The sequence below is a fragment of the Balaenoptera acutorostrata genome, chromosome X, assembly GCF_949987535.1.
Source record: "Balaenoptera acutorostrata chromosome X, mBalAcu1.1, whole genome shotgun sequence".
In the NCBI taxonomy this organism is placed as follows: Eukaryota; Metazoa; Chordata; class Mammalia; order Artiodactyla; family Balaenopteridae; genus Balaenoptera; species Balaenoptera acutorostrata.
The window spans coordinates 94,092,035-94,114,562 of NC_080085.1; the positions used below are offsets into that span (position 1 = coordinate 94,092,035).

The window sequence follows — 22,528 nt, forward strand, 5'->3', positions numbered from 1 at the left end:
GAAGAGATGAAGGTCAAATTACATATCAGGGTAGAATTGAGCTGTAGTCTATGTACAACTTTTTAAAAGGGCAAAATAGGTACATTTACCTTTGTTATTGCTTTAAAAAGTTAAAAAAATATATTTTATTCTGGCAGAGGGAGATTTCTAAATGGATTCAAAGGGAATTTCTATGCTGAAGTGTTAAATTCTAAATTGCTTTTAATCCTTTTAAAGTTGCGTGTTGTATCACAAGATGTGAAATTGAGCCTTCATGAATTGGATGAACTTTATGTCATCTTTAAGGTACTGTTTCCCTTCTTTAAATGAAAAATAATATTCTTAGTAGAATTTTACCACAACCGTTCAACTATTTTATCTTTAATTACTTTAGTAGACACGTTTAAAAGAAAAAAAGTCTTATGAAGTTACTTTTTCTGATATAATGACTTTGCTTTTTTTTTTCCATTTCTTAAATAGAGAGAGTTGTTTTTTTCTTACTATTGGTGTTTGAGAGCTCCAGTATTGAAGCACCATGATCCCAGTCTGCCATATTTGGAACAGTATCAGATTGACTGCCAGCAGTTCAGAGTGTTGTATCACTTGCTGAGTCCCTGGGCTCATTCTGCAAACAGAGACTCACTAGCTTTATGGACATTCAGATTGTTGGATGAAAACTCCGACTGCCTTATAAACTTCAAAGAATTCTCCTCTGCAATTGGTAGGATGACGTCCAATAATCTTTTTTAAAGCAAAAAAAAAAGGTACCCCTAGAAATACTTAGTACTGCCTATCATTGCCAATTTAGTCAGATTTTATCAGCCTGATATCAGATTTTTTTTATCAGATTTACAACTTTAGCAATAACTGGACCATTTTCCAACTTTAGCAATAACTGGACCAACTTTAGCAATAACTGGACCATTTTCTCTCTTTGTTGCTAAGTCTAAATATATTCATCTCATTTTGCCCCAACCCTCCCAGAAAAGCAAGCTGTTAGATGTGGATGTTTTAATGGTTAACATGAAGGAAGAGAATGTCCTGATTTTCCCACCTTCAGGCACATGGATTCTTCAGGAGGACGTTCTCCCTCAGTAAAAATCCAACCACATAGCCTAGAAAAGTGGTAGAGAAATATTCAATGAACATTTTGTGCCTGTAGATAGTCCACCGGTTATATCATTCCTTTGCTTTTCCAGACAACCTAGCATGCTTTCTTATCAGGGATTGCCCATTGAAGAGGAGTTCTCTCCTCAGATGAAGCATAAGGCCTCATTCAAAAGAAAAAGTAAATTTTAGATTGGGATTGGGGGAGAGAGTTCAGCAGAAGAGCATTTTATTTATCCCTCTGATAAAGGGTATTTTGCTTATATACTTCAAGGAGAGAATCTGGCCTACTGGGTAGTTGTTTAATGGTTAGTTTAAGTAACAGAAAGTTTCTGAATCCTAATTCCTGGCTAGTATCTGTGTCTTAATTAATCTGTGTTGCTGGAATTGATTGAATGTTCTTTGGCTGTGATTATTTGCAATTTAATTTTATTGAACAGACATAATGTACAATGGAAGTTTTACTGAGAAGCTTAAGGTGCTTTTTAAGCTGCATATTCCTCCAGGTAAGAATTTAACAGTTGTTAGTGATGTATAGGAGTTGACTCCATTTTAACAAGTATAATTACAGATATCATTCCATTTTAACATAATGTAACTTTCCATATGATATAAGGTCATTGCTTCATTGTGGCCCATGGATCATATTAGCAATATTTTTGCTGATATATAGTTACACTGAAATCTATGGAAGAGTTTCTGTGCAACAGACGGGTTCACAAGTTTCCTTCCTGTTAGTGTTCAATCAATTTAATGATAAGTAGTTTGTGTGTAGGAACTATCTATCATTTGAATATTGTCATAATGTTGAATTTTTAGTGTTGTTTAACTTTAGACAAACTGCCAAATTTAACTTTAGACAAACTGCCAAACTTGTGAAATACTACAAGTTATTCAGAAAAATGAGACCAGGCAACAGGGATATTAAACATTTGGAAAAGGAAGCAAAATAGGGCTTCCCTGGTGGCGCAGTGGTTAAGAATCTGCCTGCCAATGCAGGGGACACAGGTTCGAGCCCTGGTCCGGGAAGATCCCACATGCCGCGGAGCAACTAAGCCCACGTGCCACAACTACTGAGCCCGCGTGCCACAGCTACTGACCCTGTGCTCTAGAGCCCATGCTCCACAACAAGAGAAGCCACCACAATGAGAAGCCCACGCACCGCAACGAAGAGTAGCCCCCGCTCACCACAACTAGAGAAAGCCCATGCACAGCAACGAAGACCCAATGCAGCTAAAAATAAATAAATAAAATAAATAAATTTTTTTTAAAAAGGAAGCAAAATAAAAGCTACCATTTATTGAGCACTTGCTCTGTTGAGGTGTTTGCTTTACATGCATTCTTTTATTTAGTTCTCATGATATCCTTGAAAGGTGGTATTATCCTTCCAATTTTGACGATACGGAAACTAAGGGAAAGATTAAATTTGCTGAAGATCACATAGCTAATAAATTGGTTAGCTGAGATTCAAACTGAGGTCTGACTCCAAAGCACAGGTTTCTTTCTATTCTACCGCACTGCCTTAATGTTACCACATCATTCCACTTAACTTAACTATTTCCCTCTGACCTTAAGAGGCAGCCTTTCCCAGGCCTGATCCATAATTGGGAAACCAGTCTTAGACTTTAAAGGAACATTGCAAAAGTATCTTTTAGCTTAGATAGGGTGATTCACACACACACAAAAAAGTACCTCATAATTTGTCTAAAACTACACCTGAGATCTCTTTTAGAGCCTTCCTGGGATAGCTGGGAACCATTCTTTACCAGACCAGAAATCTAAAAGCCATCTTTAACCCTTCACAAACTCAAATCACAATCACAGCATTTAAAACAAAAGACAAACCAAATAATAACTATGAAGGACTTTACATTGTCAAGTCAAATTAGAATGTCTAATATTGCCATGGAATGAATACGCTTTCAATAGAAGGGTCAAAAATAGAAAAAACACTGTGTATCTGTTAGAGCACTCAACTTCATGTTTTCCTTCTTATTAAAGACGTTTTTAAATGACTGAGGTCACGTTTTCAGAAATTCCCAAGTGCCAGATTTTTAAAAATTTTTTAAAAACTTTTTATTTTATATTGGAGTATATCCGATTAACCCATATTTTTAAATTTCAACTTGTAATGGCTCTTGGAAAACTATTAAAAAGCAAGAAATTTGGAGAAATAATAGAACTCAAAGTGATCAAGTACTTCTTGTTATTTGCTATACGGTAGAGTAATACTACTTCCACATTTCTTCACATATGTCTTTCTTTGACAGGGACCCTTTGTTTGATTCTCTGCCCCCAGATTTAATTGATCTATTATAGGACTCGTTTCTGTCCCTCATTGTTATAAATGTGATTTGGGTTATCTGTTTTCAGCTTATACTGAAGTGAAGTATAAGGACCCTTCAAAGGGAGATGAACTTTCCAAGGAAGAATTACTTTATTTCAGTCAGCTCCATGGTAAATATCTGTTTTAAATTTATCTGTTTTGGGACTTCCCTGGTGGTCCAGTGGGTGAGACTCCCTGCTTCCAATGCAGGGGACCCAGGTTTGATCCCTGGTCAGGGAACTAGATCCCGCGTGCATGCTGCAACTAAGAGTCTGCATGCCACAACTAGGAGGTCCGCATGCTGCAGCTAAGAAGTCTGCATGCCGCAACTAAGAGCCCACATGCTGCAACTAAGAGCCAGCACAGCCTAAATAAATAAATAAATTTATCTGTTTTGATGATTAGCCACTCAGAGGTCTTTCTGGCTTAAACATTCTTTACCCAGCTACCACTAGTAAAATTTGGGTTAATTATACCTTATACTTCTTTTGTGCTACCGTAACACTTAGCACAGTCCTAAATGCATGGTAAGTACTCTATAAATATTTGACTGATTAACTAAACTACATTTTGGGTTTTGATTTATGGAATTTCTTATTTACTGGAGAATTAGAAAGAAAATGCATTTTGTTTCTACTTCTGTAGCAGAAATTTCTAAAATGTATCAGACCATTTTTTATGCCTTGTTAAAATGCGATGAAGACAATAGAATCTTTGATGACTGAAGGTCATAGCTATTATTCAAACAGTGAATACTTATCATAAATCACTGTAGGTGTAGGAGACCGGGATGAGTCCGTCTCCAAGACATAATTTGGAAGTGTTATGAGCTTATTTTTGTGTCTTTTGCTTCTTTTTCATAAATATGAATGTCTTAAAGAGGGATAAGTTCTTATTAATGTATGTTTATGTTACTGTATGTTAGTGTTTGAAGCGACCTTACAAATTTTCTAGTCAAGTCCCTTAATTATATAGAGGGCACTGAGGCCCAGAAAGGAGAAGTGACTTATGTAAGAGTTTTCAATGAGGTTTTACCACAATCAGGACTAGTAGCTCAGTCTTTTGACTTCCGGTGTGTGTGTGTTTTTTTTTCCCCTAATAAAAGAAGTAATACAATTTAATTTGAAGAAAATCACAAGGAAGAGAATACCACATACCACCCAGAAATAAATACTTAATATTTGGTATACTTCCTTCTAAGATTTTTTATATGGATTTTTCCCCAGTGTTCTTTTTAAAGTTCTTGAATACTTTGCCGTCTAATGATAGGAGGTCAGGTTAGCTATAATTGGTTTGCTGAATTGAAGAAAATAAAGTGTGCTTATAAGTCTTTATACAAAATATTATTTTACTTTCAAAAGGTATTTGTTAAATACTTTACAAAATGCAATTGTCCTCTTTTCCTCTAGTTTCCAAGCCTGCAAAGGAGAAGGAAGCAGAGTCAGCAAAAAACAGCCCTGAAAAAGGTATATGATCTAGGAGTATCATTTAGTTTAAATTATTGTTTTTGTAAATAGGGTTAACTACACAAAGGGGAAACATGGATTCCTTTTAAAGTCTATTGATTGATTTGTCCTGAGAGCTTTTTCAGTTCCTTTGTTTTAGTTTAACAATTTCTTCTTCTTCTCTTGATACTTAAGTCTCAGAAGTTATAGAAATACAATTGTAAATGACCCGTATTTATTTAATTTTATTATTTGAAAATATTAATTTCAATTACATAGGTAATAGATAATCCTTATAAAAAGAATTTAAATGGTACAGAAATCCTCATACCCTCACCCAACCCCACCCTGAAGTAAATGTGAAAACATTTTGGTCTGTATTCTTTCCAGACCTGTTTCCATGTATAAACAAATATAGACATCTCTGTCCTTTTAAAAAAGAAACATTTCATAAATATTGTTCTACAATTTGCTTTTTTGATTTTGTAGTATATCATGGACATCTTTTCATGTCAGTACATTTGGATCTATCTTATTCCTTTTAATGAGTGCAGAGTATTCCACTGTTTGGTTGTACCATCATTTATTTCAGTAACTAGCTCAATATTGATGAACACTTAGGTTGTTTCCAATTAATTATATTGCAAACTCTTCTCCAACAACATTTTTACACTTACATTTTATGATACTTTTGCACATATTTCTTTAGGATAGGATAAATTCATAGAGGTATGAGAATGCTGGATAACAAAGAATATGCACATTTAATATTTTGATAGAGGTTGTCAAATTGTTCTCCAAAGGTCCATCATTCTTTTTATGTTTTTGAGTAACAGTTAGTTAAAAAATAATTGCTGAAGATCTGCTTAAATATGATAACTTCGCCAGGTTGTTCAGTATATCCTAGTTTCTAAGAGATCTAAATAATTATTAATGAAGTCCCATTAATATCATTGTGATTAAACTCTTCAAAGGAATGAATGAATAAGTACTGTTTTGAATTTTTGAAAAAGAGTCACCATAGTATGCTATGGTAACTGCATACTAAGAACGTCATATAGAAGCTATTTTAAACTTAGCGGTATGCATGAGAACGTCTACATGAAATTTACATCATGTACTGTTTAATCCAAAAGGCATCCTTCTTCCTCTAGTCCCCAGCCTTTACCAAAATAAAAGTTTTAGTTTAAAGGAAGTGGAGGATGTATTTTGAGAGCCAGTGAGTGAAATAAAAAGTATAGTCAGATCAATTTCTGGAGTAAAAAATGTAGAATCTTATATCTCAATGAAATATCTTTCCATCATAATGTTCTTTTGGGGATTTGGGAAAATATAGTGGGCTGTTCATTATGAAATGGTTTTATTCCCCTCATTGAGGAAAAGAAAAAGTTGATATTCAAGCATATCTAAGTCAATGGCAAGATGAGCTTTTGAAAAAAGAAGAAAACATTAAGGATTTACCAAGAATGAATCAGGTATAGTATTTTCAAAGAAAAATTCTGGTTTACTTGTGTATTTTTGTATAAATGAATGTGGGTGTATCCAAATCTAAAATAGCTAACATGCTATTACAAAAATAAATAATGTATGCATCATCTCTGTAAGTTTCAAATGAGTATAGAAGAGGGGGAGTAAATTTTTAAATGATTTTCTACTTTAAACATTTAAATGCATCTAGAGTTTCATTACAGTCCTCTGCTGTGACATTTGTACCTGTAGAAAAGATGTGTGTATAACATATATTTCAGTGTTTTTTATTTCCAGCTTTATTAGAAATGTTCACTTATTCAGTAAATATTTCTTAGTGCCTACTAGATAACATGCCCAATGCTAGGTAGTAGGAATAATAATTAAAATAGGTCACACCCTAGTTCCTAATCATCTTGAATCTGCTCAGACAGTATTAATGACTACTATTGACACAATTCTAAATCCATCTCTTTCTTACACACTATTCAGTCATTATATGTTCTTATATTTTTTTAATTAAAATCTGTTGGTATAGGGACTTCCCTGGCAGTCCAGTGGTTAAGACTCTGCGTTCCCAGTGCAGGGGGCACGGGTTCGATTCCTGGTCGGGGAACTAAGATCCCGCATGCCGCACGGCGTGACCAAAAAATAAATTAAAAAATTTTTTTAAATCTTTTGGTATAGATACTGAGGATTCCCAGAACTTCACCAAAATGAGAAATATGAAATAGCGTAGTTTTTCTCAGTGGACTAGGTAATTTGATAGTTAAATAAGTACATTTTAAAATTAATCATGATATATTTATTCTAAATTTTTAATAAATAAACAGTATTACAGACTAAGAAAGAAAGAAATAAAACTTAAAGTATGGTATAATACATTTTTATGAAGTTTATCTTTTTTATTTGCTTTTTATTTACATATAAACTTTTCTGGTAGCATGATTGACTTATAGGACTTTTGTGTTGGAATAGTTTCTTTTTTAATTGACAAATATCTTCTAAGAATGTCTATGGATTATCTAGAGGCAATTAGCAGACAATCCAGTTTATTTCTTCACTTGGGCCCCACCTTAACCTTTAAAGAGAAACATGTCCAAATGGGCTCCTTAGAGCTACCTTGTACTACTAGATAGGTCCCAAAACATTCTTCCTTAAATTTAAGTCATCCTAGTGGAGCTGCCCACTCTAGCCCTTCGGGGAGATCAAGGGGAACTCATTCTTAATCTGTTCATTAAGATTGGTTAATGAATGGATGATTTACATGTAAGGAAATATGGGACTTTGCCTAATTAAAAGTACCACCTAACATTGATGGAATGCTGGCAGATACTGTCCAAGAATTATTGTATATATAATATATGTATATAATTTACTGTTATTAGGCAACAGATGAGAAGCTTAAGTGGAATTTTCTTTCATGGTTCATACCCATCTTTCTAGAATCAAGATTTATTTGTGGATTAATCATCAGTTCTTATAACTTCTGTGGTGAAGGTTATATGGTACAAATTCTAAATAGAAGACTATTCACTTCTAAGTTCTCCTGATATTTGCTAAGTCTAATATCAAATGTGATATTTCTAACTTGTGTCTTCTAGTCGCAATTTATTCAGTTTTCAAAGACACTATATAACTTATTTCACGGGGACCCTGAAGAAGAGTTATTATATCAAGCCATTGCTGTTGTAACCAGCCTTTTGCTCAGGATGGAAGAAGTTGGAAGGAAACTCCATAACCCTGCGTCATCAACCGAAGGATTGTCTGGTGCAGTCTGTGCTTCTGGAGGACCCAGTGAGGGGCAAACAGAGAGCCACTTAGAGAAAGATCCCTCCTCTCTCAGGGAAGAACCTCAGTGGTCATTTGCATTTGAACAGATTCTCGCCTCTTTGTTGAATGAACCAGCATTGGTGAAGTTTTTTGAGAAACCCATAGATCTAAAAGCCAAACTAGAAAATGCAAAAACCTCTCAGCTAAGTTCTAGAACCAGGAAGTAAATCTTTTAACAAGAATTGCTTATTATAGGCATTTACCAAGATTCTCATAGGCGTCAGCTTGATTCCTAGGAGTAGGGATCAGGGATTTATCTTGTTACCAATGTATTTGAAGGTTAAAAAGAAGATATTTGGAAGCACAACGATTCATTCCTTTGTGGTGTTATCTAATTTTGATATTCTCTAATACAAATATACTTTTTATATTTCACAAGGTATGCAATATCAGGGGGAGTATGCTAAATGCTAAATGTTACCACCAGAGGGCACCACCATATCACTTTTAGCAAGGAAATTACTAGTTTGTGGTGTTATTTACATATGAATTACTGATGATTTTTGAAAATGTGGTGTTACGTTTATTAGTGATGCTGACACGTCATATTGCTAAATCCTACTTTCCAAATTGCCTCAGTCCTATTAGAATGCTTTAGAAAACCAGGCTCTTAGATCTGTAGCCTTAATTATCTAGAAGATTACCATATGGGAACCTCATTTTCACGTTATCTAACTGAAATAATATTAACTTTTTAAAGTTAGTCTCATTCAGCCTTCTAATAATAAATGGTTTTTTAATGAATTCTATCTTCTCCCTACCTGAGCAGTTCAGAAGCTGCTGACACACTTGTAGCTCTGTTACTGATAAAAATAAAGAACTCAAAACTCTGGGCCGATACAAGGAAAAACGATTTTGGATTTGGATCTGAGCTGGTTAAAGCCAGCCAATTCAGAAGGGTTAATAAACAGTACAATTAACTGTGTACAGGTCTCTCATTAGACTGAGAAATTACTTGAAATTCCGAGCACTGCTCTTTGTGACATTTGTCTCAGAGTAGCTTGAGACTGCTTTGGTTCTAGTTTTAGATTTTGGGTTTTCACCAGTCATATTTTAAGTTACATTAGATAGACTGAATTATTGTATTAGTTTGGCAAGTTCATAAAGTATATAGGCATACCTCATTTCATTGTGCTTCACTTTATTGTGCTTCATAGATACTACATTTTTTTTTGTTTTTGGATTTTTGGGTTTTTTTGGCTGCTGTAGCTTGCAAGATTTTAGTTGCCTGCAGGGATTGAACCCAGGCCCTCGGCAGTGAAAGCGCAGAATCCTAACCACTGGGCTGCCAGGGAATTCCCACAGATACTACAGTTTTATTGAAAATGAAGGCTTATGGCAACCCTGCATTGAGCAAGTCTATCAGTGCCATTTTTCCAACAACATTTGCTCACTTTGCGTCTCTGGGTCACATTTTGGTAATTCTCACAATATTTGGAACTTTTTCATTATTATTATGTTGTCATCGTGATCTGGGATCAGTGATCTTTTTTTTTTTTCTTGTGGGATTTTTTTTTTTATTCAAACAGAAAGTCACAAAAATTATAATCATCCTCATCAGTTCACTCAGTCCCATGTAATTAATTTTTTTCCATCTTGATCTTTTGTTAACACTTTTATGAATTCAACAGTTTTCCATTAGAGTTCTGAAAATGCTTATTTATTCAGTTCAGCAGTATAGTCAGTTACCAGAAACCTGTACTTGTCAGAGTCTTTTCAATGAATTCCTTGAAGATGAAGCCCTTTTATAGGAACATTTTTGCAAAAGCATCAGAGTACACCCAGAACTGTCTGTAAATGACAAAAGTCTTAAATGATCAGTGATCTTTGATGTTACTAATACGTCTCACCGAAGGCCTAGGTGATGGTTAGCATTTTTTAGCAATAATATGTTTAAAGTATGTACATCGTTATTTTAGACATAATGCTATTGCACACTTAATAGACTACACTATAGTGTAAATGTAACTTTTGTACGCCCTGGGAAAACAAAAATTTCATGTGACTCGCTTTATTGCAATATTTGCTTTTATCGCAGTGATCTGGAACCAAACCTGCAACATCCAAGGTATGCCTGTACTTGTGCGTAATGATTGTTAAGATAATGTATAGAATTTTGGCATCTATCTAAAAAGTTGTAATCTATTTGATTTAGATGTGTAATTTCTATATACTTTATGCTGCTTATATTTCAGTCATTACAATGAAAGTTCATTTAGAGATAATGGGCTTTGTTACCACTTTAAAGAGAAAAAACACACCTATCCAATCTTCTGTGCTGTTTCTGATAAGAACAATTTATTAATCAGTTGATTTAGGAAATTGTGGGGAGAAGTCATCCATTGGCGCTTCTTTCTTCACAAAAGACTTTGGTTTTAAGCCTTTTGACTTTTCAGATTTGAAACAATGAAAGGGCAGATATCCTTTAGGACGACCCAAGAAGTCTCCCTTTCTGGAAAAGAATTGGTATAGTCAGCCTTTGGCAAGAATCCACTGTGAACAAAGCCTAACACAGAGGCTTTCATCACCACAGGATATGTTATTTTCAGAGATATTCAAGAATTTTCAAGTTGACCCTTTGAAAATTTTGTAAATTGGGCTTGGCCAAACACTTACTAGTAGTGTCTTTTAAATGATTTTGTCAACTTTGTCTTCTCAAGGAAATTACCACTTAAAGAGATAGTTGGTAAATAAACATCTGTGCCTTTTCTCAGAAATTATTTGCCTGAAACATGTCCAAATTTTAGAGTTTAATTAATAGTTTATATGTGAACTATCACACATCTGCTATTAAGCAATGATTGTTAAATTACACTACAATAGCTCTATAAAGACACAAGGCTCTATGCTTATATACAAAGGCACTATTGCACATACTTTGTTGAACATTTTGTCAATTGTATTTACAAAAAAGATACTTTCTTAAGAACATATGTTATTAATATTTGATGATTTTTAAATCAGAATATTGAAGATTACTTAGTATTGTATTTTAGCCTAGATTAATTAAAATTGAATACCTAAAGATTTCTGAATTGCAGAAAGATTATAAATGCAAGTTAAAAAGACGAACATTTATTTTCTGAATCTGCAGGAGACATAAGCTGAACACATAGTTTTGTAGTTGCTACCTTGTTAAGCAAATGGGTTGTTCTTAATGTTTAAAATCTTATGTAGTTGTGTCACACTGAACCAGTGCATTATACCTTATGCATTAAATTGTTATAAGGTGGCTTTACTGGTCTTTATAAAAATAAATGTTATAAATCTGTTAAATAAATATGAAGAATGGCTTACTTAAAGATCTTACTATTATTTATTATGATGTACTTTTATGGATACTTAACTCAGTTATCATCACTTGAGGACTTCCCTCCTATATTAGTTAAGGTTCAGTTGCAGAGAACAGAATTCATTCTCATTAGTTTAGGCAGGAAAAGATTTATTACCAGATATTAAGTGGCTTACAGAATTACCAAGAGGACTGACTCTAAATTGCGCTTTCAAGAACAATTTCCAAAGCTATTACCACAGAACCAGGCCACCAAGGGGGTTGCTAATTCTTCTGCTGTTAGGAAACTGCTACTTCCTACTCCATGATGAAAAGCCAGCACTACAGCTGCTACTTCCAGAACCACGCTTCGCCTGCTATGATTTATACCAGCAAAATGGATGCCAAGCATCTTGCCTCTCAGCACCCACAAGCTAGTGACTAAATTGCAATAGAACAACCAAACATCTGCACAACCATGTTTACCAGCAGAAATGGCAGAAGCATAGCCCCCACCTCCCTTCTGCCATTTAAGTCTCACGAGTGTGCATCTCATTGGCCTGTAATATCTCCAGAATCTTAGTTGCAAGGGAATCTGGGAAATGTGCTCTTAGCTTTTTAGCCCCTGCAGTACAGGAAGGCACACTAAGAGGCTGGAATGGACATTGAGCACTATATTTGCTTCCTCTTGCTGTGTAACAAATTATCACAACACACATTATCTCACCATTTCAATGCGTCAGGCCTCTGGGCTCAGCTTAGCTGGGTCCTCTGCTTAGGATCTCATAAGGCTGCAAAACCAAGGTGTCAGCCAAGCTGGTTCTCACGTAGAGCCTTAACTGGGGAAGAATCCACTTCCAAGCTCACTCAGGCTATTGACAGAAATCATTTCCTTATGGTTATAGGTCTGGAGGCCCCAGCTTCTTGTAGGTGGTCTCCTGGAGGCCACCCTCAGCTCCTAGAGGCTTTACTCAGCTCCCAGCAACTGCCCTCAACTTCTTCAGGCTGCCCAACTTTGCCGTGTGGGCTTCCCCCAAATGGCCACTTACTTCATCAGTCCAGCAAGGAGAGTTTCTAAAGCAAGTCTGCTAGCAAGGTAGTGTCTTATATAATAAGAACCTAGGGGCAGGACAGGAATAATGACGCCGATGTAGAGAATGGACTTGAGGACACGGGGAGGGGGAAGGGTAAGCTGGGACGAAGTGAGAGAGTGGCATGGACTAATATATACTACCAAACGTAAAATAGATAGCTAGTGGGAAGCAGCCGCATAGCACAGGGAGATCAGCTCAGTGCTTTGTGACCACCTAGAGGGGTGGGATAGGGAGGGTGGGAGGGAGACACAAGAGGGAGGAGATATGGCGATATATGTGTATGTGTAGCTGATTCACTTTGTTATAAAGCAGAAACTAACACACCATTGTAAAGCAATTATACTCCAATAAAGATGTTTAAAAAAATAATGTAATCTCACAGTAGTGACATATCCCCTTTGCCATATTCTGTTGGTTAAAGGCAAGTCACAGGTCCCGTGCACTTTCAAGGGGGGAGGATTACACAAGGGCATGAGCATCAGGAGGCAGGGGTTATAGGGGGTGCATTGTAGAGTCTGTCCACCACAAGCATCTATGTTATTCACCTCTTTTCCCACGCAGCACACCCTTCTTCCCATACTTCTACATAAGAGCTAATAGCATCAGTGGTATGCTGCTGCCTGTCATAACATAAATCTCCCCCATACCAACAAAAATGCACTAATCTTCTCTCCTAAGGGAAAGTCCAAGTTTCTGTTGGTCACTTGGATCCATCGATGGGTAATGTCCACTCCTCCTAATTCAATCTCAGTCCCATCTTGATATCCTGTAACGTGTGGACTACAAAAAGTTAACTACTATCAACTCACCTTATATAAAATAGTAGAGGAGAAGTAGGGAAATAAATTGATTACTCTATATAATTATGTACCTAAAAGAGAAAGGCAGAAACTATGGGTAGCTACTGCAGTCCTCATTTCTGCAACTGGTCATCAGACCATAGTTGTGTTTTATTTATTTATTTATTTTAATTATACAATAAATTAACTACTTTTTGGTGTACAATTCTATGCATTTTTAAGGCAGGTATGTATTCCTGTGACCATCACCACAATTAGAATACAGAGCACAGTTAGAATTCCCTCACCCCATAAAACTCCCTCATGCGGTCCATCCCTTCATAGTCACCACTCTCTCCCCACCCCTAACAACCACTCATCAGTTTTCTGCCCAACATATAAAAGACCAGATGTTTGCTTTCCCAGAATCCCTGCCCCTTGTAGCCATGTGACCAAGGACTGGTTAATCAGATGCTTCTGCCTGAATTTCTCAATCTATAGCAAAGCAGGAGGGAAAGTGGAGAATACATTCTGGTGGCAGTGGTGGCATCTCCACATCAACACTCTGGTTCTGAAGTAGGACTTAAAGTTCTTGTGGATGCCCAGACTTTATCCCCCCTTTTTTTTGGGGGGGGGAGCTTCTTAGTGCATCTGTGAGCCCCAACAGTTCAATAAAGTCTTTTTCTGCTTTTGCCAGCCAGAATCTATTTTATTGGCTGTCTAAAGTAAGATTGATACATGTGACACCAGGAGCCCTGTAGCACTGAATCCCTCGAGGTCAGGTAAGCAAATCATCCTGGTAGCTACATTCCTGGGCTTCCAATCACCGGCAGAAGGGCATTTTATCCTTAATCTCACATTATACTGCAGCTTCCATTTCTGTCATCAGAACTACACCTTTTCCGCCATCCCAAAAGCACCAAGCAGTAGATTTCCTAGCCTCTAATTCTGTTTGTCTTCCTTTGAGGGTAATGTCTTTTCTTTATGGCTGCTTTTAAGATCTTGGTGTTGCCAGTGTTCTGCAGTTTCTTATGATTTATCTAGCTTTTAGAAAAGTCATGTTTGGCATTGATTATTAAATTTTGATTATCAACTATCATTCTCCAAGACCTGCATACCTTTTGCACAGGCCAAACAGGCAAGTTAAATGAGGATGTACTAGAAATCACCTCCCACCTCATACACACACACATCCTTCAGATCTTTGGTGGGCACTCATCTGTGGGATTTCCCCAGGGATACAGTATTGACAGATACAGTGAATTCTACCTGGCCCTTCCTACCGTAAATAGCCCTTATTACACTGGTCAGGGAGCAAAAGTGGTAGGTCTGCCAGTGGCTGAGTATTGCTATTTCAAATATTCATTCACAAACTAAGAACCACAGGATGTACTTGCAGATCCACTGGACCCATTGTAGACGGATTCAGGATGAAATTATATTTCTTAACTCCATGAGCCCTGACTCCGACCATTGGATGACCGTTGTGCTCTAAACACTCTCCCTGCCCCCAACACTGGTCCTGGATGAATGTGAACTCATAGTGTCCAAAAGACTGAGAAGTACGAGTGTTTCCAGTTGCCCAGTGCATGGCTACCCTGGTAAATGACCACAGGCCCCCCTGGCTAGAAAGAAAAAGGAAAGCTAGGAAGAAAATCTACAACACATGCTTATGGTATTGCTGAGTCCTTCCTCAAGGGTACCTGGCTTTCCCTTCCAGGGCCTCTGGGTGTGTGAACTGACTCAGATCTGCAAATAGGTGAGACTCATATCGAGCAGGACCCTGTGGGGCTCCTGGGCACACAAAAGCCTTCCTGTGTCCCCCATTTCTTGATTACAGGAAATAGGCTTCATTCGGCCTTCATGACCTTCCCTGGGTTCCAGGGAGCAGGTTCAAACGGTTGCTAATCAGGGAAGGGAGGGGATGCGGAGACAAGGAAGGAACAGTCAAGAGAAACAATAGTGCAGCCTTGGGGCACGGTCCTGGTTCCCCCTCGAGGGACATATATTACAATATCTTTGAGCTGTTTTGCAGATACTGAAACCACCGCTAGGTGGGAGAAGTTAACTGCTGCCCGCAAGCACGTAGACCCCAGACCAGCTGGAACCAGAAGGCTGATGATGCTGACGACCACTTACTTCACCACCAACCAATCAGAAGAATGTCCACGAGCTGATCATGCCCTCTTTGAACCATTACTATAAAACTTCTCAGTACCCCATCCAGGTCGGGGACACACAGTTTGAGGGCATTAGCCCGCTGTGGCCCCCTTTGCCTGGCAAAGCAATAAAGCTATTCTTTTCTACTTCACCCAAAACTCTGTCCGAGATTTAATTCAGTGTCGGGGTACAGAGGCAGGATTCGGCTTCAAGAGGCCATGAATCTCCATCATAATAACTCAAATTAGATCTTTTTTTTTAAACATCTTTATTGGAGTATAATTGCTTTACAATGGTGTGCTAGTTTCTGCTTTATAACAAAGTGAATCAGCTATACATATACATATGTTCCCATATCTCTTCCCTCTTGTGTCTCCCTCCCTCCCACCCTCCCTATCCCACCCCTCTAGGTGGTCACAAAGCACCGAGCTGATCTCCCTGTGCTATGCGGTTGCTTCCCACTAGCTATCTATTTTACGTTTGGTAGTGTATATATGTCTAATTAGATCTTTATTCACCAGAGAGAACTGTTTTGGCTATGCAGATCAAGTAGGAATTAGTAGGTTGCTGATCTATTTCCATCTGAAGGCTCTGAAGAACAATTAGCCATTACCAAATTTCTCTGCAGGTCAAAAACTTTCAGATTACTTCTCTGACCATGCTTCTGTCATGTTTACCATGCTCACCCCATCTCTGGTCATTAAGTGCTGCCGCTTGTTCTTTGCTATTCTAAGATCCCATTATTCTCATTGAAATTAGCAAATTACTTTCAGTGGCAGCATCTCTCATCTCTATTTCTGGCCTACTCAAGACTACCACTGTAGCATGTTCCAAGAGTGATAAGGCTCCTTTCATCAGTGTATTTTTCAATGTCTTGGGGAAGAGAACATCCCCTAGGTCCTGTTGGGGGACATGGTTAGGATGTAGGTATCCTACATGTAGGTATCCTACATGTATCATAAATGTATTGCAATGTTTCTACTTCCTTAAGCCTTTGGAGAACTTCCTCTACATTATACCAAGGATATCTGGCATATCAACTTCATTTACTATGGGCTAATTTTCAGCCTTGGCTTCAATCAACCAAGCAAATAGAACCACTGCCAATTGGGCAAGCTAGTAATTGAATCCAGAACCTCTGGTAAGTATTCAGGTGTTAATATATTTGGCCCAATCTAAAATTACATTCCTTCCTTTTAAGGTATAGTATCCTTAAAATACATTCCCACACATATTCTCCAAATTTCTGCCATTATAAGTTAGCAAACTTTTGCAATTTCCTCCTTCCAGTTCAGACTTATATTTGTATCCTTGGAGCGTACTGTGTTCTAACCCTAGTTATAGGTCTGGAAACAATGAGAGGTGGTAGGGATGGTACATGAGGAAAATTAGCATTCCCTCGCAAGTAACCTGAGGATGTTCAGGCAAGGCAGGACCAGCCTCATCAAACTAGGGATGCTTCTAGGGCAAAGAAGTCTCATTGGTGAAGTACTTAGAGTCATCTGAATTCACCCAAACATCCTCGTTTCTATTCTGGGAGGTCTCATCTAGCCAAACACATGCCCTTACTTTCCCAAAAGTGACACCTGGAAAGGCTGTGAGTTCAATGTATATTGCAATTCAAAAACCCATAGGATAAGACTCTAATTTTCAGCTATGTGAAGCCGAATCTGGCCTCTGTACCCCGACACTAAATTAATTCTTGGAGACAGAGTCTTGGGTGAAGTAGAAAAGAATAGCTTTATTGCTTTGCCAGGCAAAGGGGGCCACAAGGGGCTAATGCCCTCAAAACTGTCTGTCCCGACCTGGATGGGGTAGTGAGAAGTTTTATAGTAATGGTTCAAAGATGGCATGAGCAGCTCGTGGACATTCCTCTGACTGGTTGGTGGTCAGGTAAGTGGGAGTGAGCATCATCAACCTTCTGGTTCCAACCGGTCTGGGGTCTTTGTCAACAAGAGATAAGAGAATACAAACTTACTGTCCTCTGTTTCTTGAGCTGGGAATTTAAATCCTAAGATTGCCATTTTCTTTTTTTAAACCTCTAGAGCACAGTTAGAAGTTATCCCGCTCCATAGTTCTTGAGTTCATCATTAGTGCCCAAATAATCTGTAGTAGCAGCTACTTGGACCATCAAGCCTTGCGTTCAATAGGCACTTCATTGTACATGCCCACCGGTGATGATTTGATTGGTTTGCCATTATGTGTCATGAACTACCAGCATCTCATCTTCTAATACTAACAGAATTATCATTGCTTTCAAATCCAATCAGGCTATCTAATCAATTCCAGTTCCCCATTTTCTTTTTTTTTTTAATACATTTTTATTTATTTATTTATTTATTTTTTGGCTGTGTTGGGTCTTTGTTGCTGCACACAGGCTTTCTCTAGTTGCGGCGAGCGGGGGCTACTCTTCGTTGCGGTGCGTGGGCTTCTCATTGCGGTGGCTTCTCTTGTTGCCGAGCACGGGCTCTAGGTGCGCGGGCTTCAGTAGTTGTGGCTCACGGGCTCTAGAGCACAGGCTCAGTAGTTGCGTGGCACACGGGCTTAGCTGCTCCGCGGCATGTGGGATCCTCCCGGACCAGGGCTCGAACCCTTGTCCCCTGCATTGGCAGGCAAATTCTTAACCACTGCGCCACCAGGGAAGTCCCCCCATTTTCTTGAAACACTATCGCCTCTGAGCACTCCTACTACTACATCCTTCATTGGTCAGGGTTCAGTTTCAGAGAGCAGAAGCCACTCTAGCTAGTTTAAAAAGGAAGCAATTTATTACAGGGTATCAATGGCTATAGAATTATATTTAGGAGGGCTGAAGAAACAGATGCTATGTTGAGCCTTCAAGAATGATTCTTGGGGCTTCCCTGGTGGCACAGTGGTTAAGAATCAGCCTGCCAATGCAAGGGACATGGGTTCGAGCCCTGGTCCAGGAAGATCCCACATGCTGCGGAGCAACTAAGCTCGTGTGCCACAACTACTGAGCCCAAGTGCCACAACTACTGAAGCCCACGCGCCTAGAGCCCGTGCTCCGCAACAAGAGAAGCCATGGCAATGAGAAGCCCACGCACCACAATGAAGAGTAGCCCCCGCTCGCCGCCACTAGAGAAAGCCCAAGCACAGCAACAAAGACCCAACGCAGCCAAAAATAAATAAATAAATAAATAAAATTTAAAAAATGATTCTCAAGGCCACATCACAAAACCAAGCCATCAAAGAGTGCTTCTATCTCTCCATACAGTCAAGAAATTTCTGGCTCCAGAGCCATGTCACTATTGCCACAATCTGGAAGCCATGACTACTGCCACCAGCTCCAGAAACATGCCACATATAGTACAACCTGCACCAGCAAAATGGGTGCCACATGCACTGCCTCTTGACTCCCATGTAGTTAATGACTGGACCCTGGGACTTCTGCTAACCCTCCTGCAGAATAACTAAACGTCTCAACCGCTATGCTTGGCAGCAGAAATGAAGCAAAAGCCGTGTTACACCTTCCAAATCTCATGTCTGTGCATCTGATTAGCTGCACCTAAATCATATTCAGAATCTCAGCTGCAAGGAAATCTGGAAAGTGTGTGTGTGTGAGTGTGTGTGTCTTTATATACTTTCTATCAACTGCATGACACACTAGGATGAGGGTAGAATGGAGTTGAATACCAAGCTACCATATCTACCTCATCAAAGATTTGGTATATTTGCCTTGAACCCCAATTCCAGGATCACAGGAAATTCAGAGTTCTTTCTGTGATTTTGTCTCTATTTTCTTGTGTTTCTCTGAATCATCCTCTGCTTCTAAACGCACACAGGCTTTCTGGTGCCTCTAATCAGAACCTGGCCAAAAACTCCACCCTTCTCACCATCTTCTAAAAGAAATCAAAATACAATAAGTAGTACATGATGATTTTTGTATTTTCCCTCAAGATTTGTGAGGTTATAGGAGAGAAAGTCCACTGCTCCTGACAGGAGCAGTGAGATGGCAGATGGCCACGTGCTCCTTGATAGGGACTTTCTCTCCTATACAAATCTTGAGGGAAAATACAAAAATCGTCATGTACTACTTATTGTATTTTGATTTCTTTTAGAAGATGGTGAGAAGGGTGGAGTTTTTGGCCAGGTTCTGATTAGAGGCACCAGAAAGCCTGTGTGCATTTAGAAGCAGAGGATGATTCCGAGAAACACAAGCTGTGGTACTTTTAATAATTTTATTTTTATTCCCATTACTCTCCTTTAATCTTACTTTTTATGTTTCATTCAGCAGAAGTTTTGGTCAGTTGGGATGTCTTCTACCATTTTTACTGTTGTTCTTGTGCCTGCGGTAATTCTTTTATAGATTATTTGTAAGTTTTTCCACTATTTTAGAGAATTTTTTAAAATTTCCAGTATCTTTTTGGAATTTGAATAGCGTGAGTCCTTAAGGTGGTTTCTAGAAAAAGAATTCATTTTGCTAACATGCTGAGTACGTTTGGAATGGTATAATATGTTCATTATACTCATATGGGAAGGCAGCCTAGCTTTGGAGAAATAGCATGCATTGGGGATTTTGTAAGCCATTGCCAATGGCAACTACCAAACGTCACCACCCCCAGCAATTCGAGCAAAGCTACTGCTCCAATATGCACAGTTTTGTACACAGAGCCTCTTAGACAGCTTCCCCAAGCTGATTAGGAAATGGAGTATCCAGGAAAGTTGGGCAGACAGAAAAATGGAAATATTTCAGCTACCTCTAGGAGTGAAGCCACGAGCTTCAGTTCCTCCAGTAATTTGCCTGAACGGCTTTTATGCCAGATCTCCAAGGGTTTCTCTCAGAAATGTCTGGGGCTTATGCCTGCTTTTTGAAAGGCAGACTATTATACTGAAGTTTCTTTCACAGGGCTTATTAAAATGCAACTCTATATAACATTTTACAATTTTCAGAGTGACTTCATCATCTAACTATTCACTCAAACCTCATTTCCAGCAAACCTAAAGAGGTTGATAAGCTAAGGACTGTCCCCATTTTAGAGATGAGGACACTTGGTCAATAGTCCAACGTATTACAGAACCTGAACAAGTACCTGAGTCAAGTCTCCTGATTCTGCCGCTCTTTCCTTCCCACAACACTGCTCCTACCTCAGAAACTACTAGCCATTAATAAAATCTGATACGTTTACAAACAAGGGATTTTTATCATAAACTTTTCTTACCTATGGAAATTGTCATCAGTTTTCCAAAAGTGCTTGATAATTAAACAAGTTTCCATGGATCAGTTTAAGCAGGGGACATTCTCACTGTTAGCCCGAGGCAAAGCCCCTACTCCCAGGCTCATAACTTCATGACATAGTCCCGTCACTCCTGGGCGTCCATGAAAGAGCTACACACAACTAGAAGCTCAATATGAAATTTGAATTTAAATTGAAGTTGCTCCCCAGGTCCTCAGAGGACCTCAGGGGAAGGTGAGGAAAAGGAAGCAGTACACCCTCTTTGTCCAGCGTAGACATGGGCTGGGACAAGACTCTGACCCTGGGCAAACCTTCCTAGGTGTTGTGGGTTGAAGGAGGAGATTTCATGGCTGAATCCCACCGCTCGCCCTTCTTCTCTTCCAGGCTTTCCACTGAGAAAGCTGTATGCACACAGAATGATTAGAACAGCAAGCAAAGTGTCATTTATTAATAAAAGCTTGATTCGAGAATTCAGCATACACTTGGTAACCCCTCCTCCCCTCTTTCTCTCTTTCTGTTGTAGGTTTCTCTGGTTTAACAAATGATTGGAAAACACAACTTAAGCTACTCCTTCTCCTCTGAATCTGAGAAGCTAAGGTCTTCAGAACAAATATGGCCTGTGCCAATCATCCAGAGCAGGTGGACCCAACAATATAGTCACAGATGCATATCACTTTTCACTGTGATGACTGTGCTCCCTGGTACCCTAATGATTGATCTCAATCAGATTAGCAGCTCTTAAGCAGGAAGATCTAAGAAAGAGGTCTATCAAACACCGAAGAAAAAAACAAAACAAAACAAAACAAAACACCGGAATCGTAGGTGAAAAAATTTGCTCTCTGCCATGGACCAAGAGTGAAGTGTGGAGAGAGGGTTAAAAATGTTCCCTTTCCCTAATATAAGAGAGAGTACACTTGCTGTTCCACACATGTCTGTTGGGGAGGGGTTGATTTTGATGCTGCCTCCCTCTCAGGTTGCCATGGTAATGACAGAGTGAGGAGAAAGTGACAGCAGAAATAGAAATTCAGTGCCACTCAGAGATCCAGTGCTCCAGGAGGAAGTAACAAGATTCCCCTCATAGGAGAAACAAGCTTGCCAGGGTTTCCAAGTAACATAGGGCCCGAGGAGGAGGTCTTTGGGCTCAATGATTTGTTATCCCAGTAGGGCTTGTGCTGCTGCCAGTGTCTCAGAATGAGAGGAGCCCAGCCTCTGGTACTGACACTCAGGCATGCATTCTCTACCCCCCAGAGTCATGTCAAATGACACCGACCGCTATTATCATACTGCTTCCCTTAGTGCCTGCAAACAGGTGCTGCCATCGGGACCCACGCGGATGACACACATCAACACCTCCCAATCTTTGTACTGACTCAGGGCAGAGTTGCCCTTCTGAGCCCCTGATGGTTCTGTCCAAACTGAGATGAGTGGCTAAATCAAGTTGGCTGTGAGTACAGGACAGCAGTTAATTTCTCAGCAGTGCCTGCAGCTTGGCTGGGGAGATAATGTTCATCTCTCCTCAAACCTGTCATCTGACATTTAATTGTATTATTGGCATGTGTTGGAGATGTGGCTGTCTTGGGTCACCAGTCCTAGTAACTTGCTGTCATTTCTTTTAGGAAAATAACATAGTTTGACAGTTTATTGGAGATACAGCCCTGGCCTCGGTAGAAGCAGGAAACCTGTTGTCAGAGTGCAGTGATGTGGCTTCCAAACAATAAAGCTGTATCCTGGGTTATAGACGCGTCCCGTTTGGCCGGAGCTCAGGGCCCTGGACGACTGCAAGCGTTGGTGGAGAAACCCTGGACTCAACATAAGATTCGGGGGTCCAGTCTTGGCTCCTGTACTGACTTGCCGTGCAACCCTGAGCCAATCACT

General features: G+C 39.0%; 1 protein-coding gene across 7 annotated transcripts in view; it reads left to right on the forward strand.

Moving 5' to 3' along the window:
• The window catches only part of TBC1D8B (TBC1 domain family member 8B), a 74,599-nt gene extending 62,512 nt beyond the window's left edge, over positions 1–12,087 (forward strand). For 2 of the 7 annotated variants that reach the window (XM_057538183.1, XM_057538186.1), the window contains exons 15-21: positions 217–285; positions 460–700; positions 1,527–1,592; positions 3,460–3,543; positions 4,822–4,878; positions 6,235–6,332; positions 7,929–12,086. In XM_057538183.1, coding sequence (XP_057394166.1) covers positions 217–285; positions 460–700; positions 1,527–1,592; positions 3,460–3,543; positions 4,822–4,878; positions 6,235–6,332; positions 7,929–8,324 — 1,011 coding nt within the window. In that variant the 3' untranslated portion in view covers positions 8,325–12,086. Of the gene's footprint in view, positions 1–137; positions 286–459; positions 701–1,526; positions 1,593–3,459; positions 3,544–4,821; positions 4,879–6,234; positions 6,333–7,928 lie in introns of those variants that run through there. The other 5 variants (XM_057538188.1, XM_057538185.1, XM_057538187.1 and 2 more) reach the window with 5 other exon arrangements.
• Positions 12,088–22,528: the final 10,441 nt, after the last annotated feature.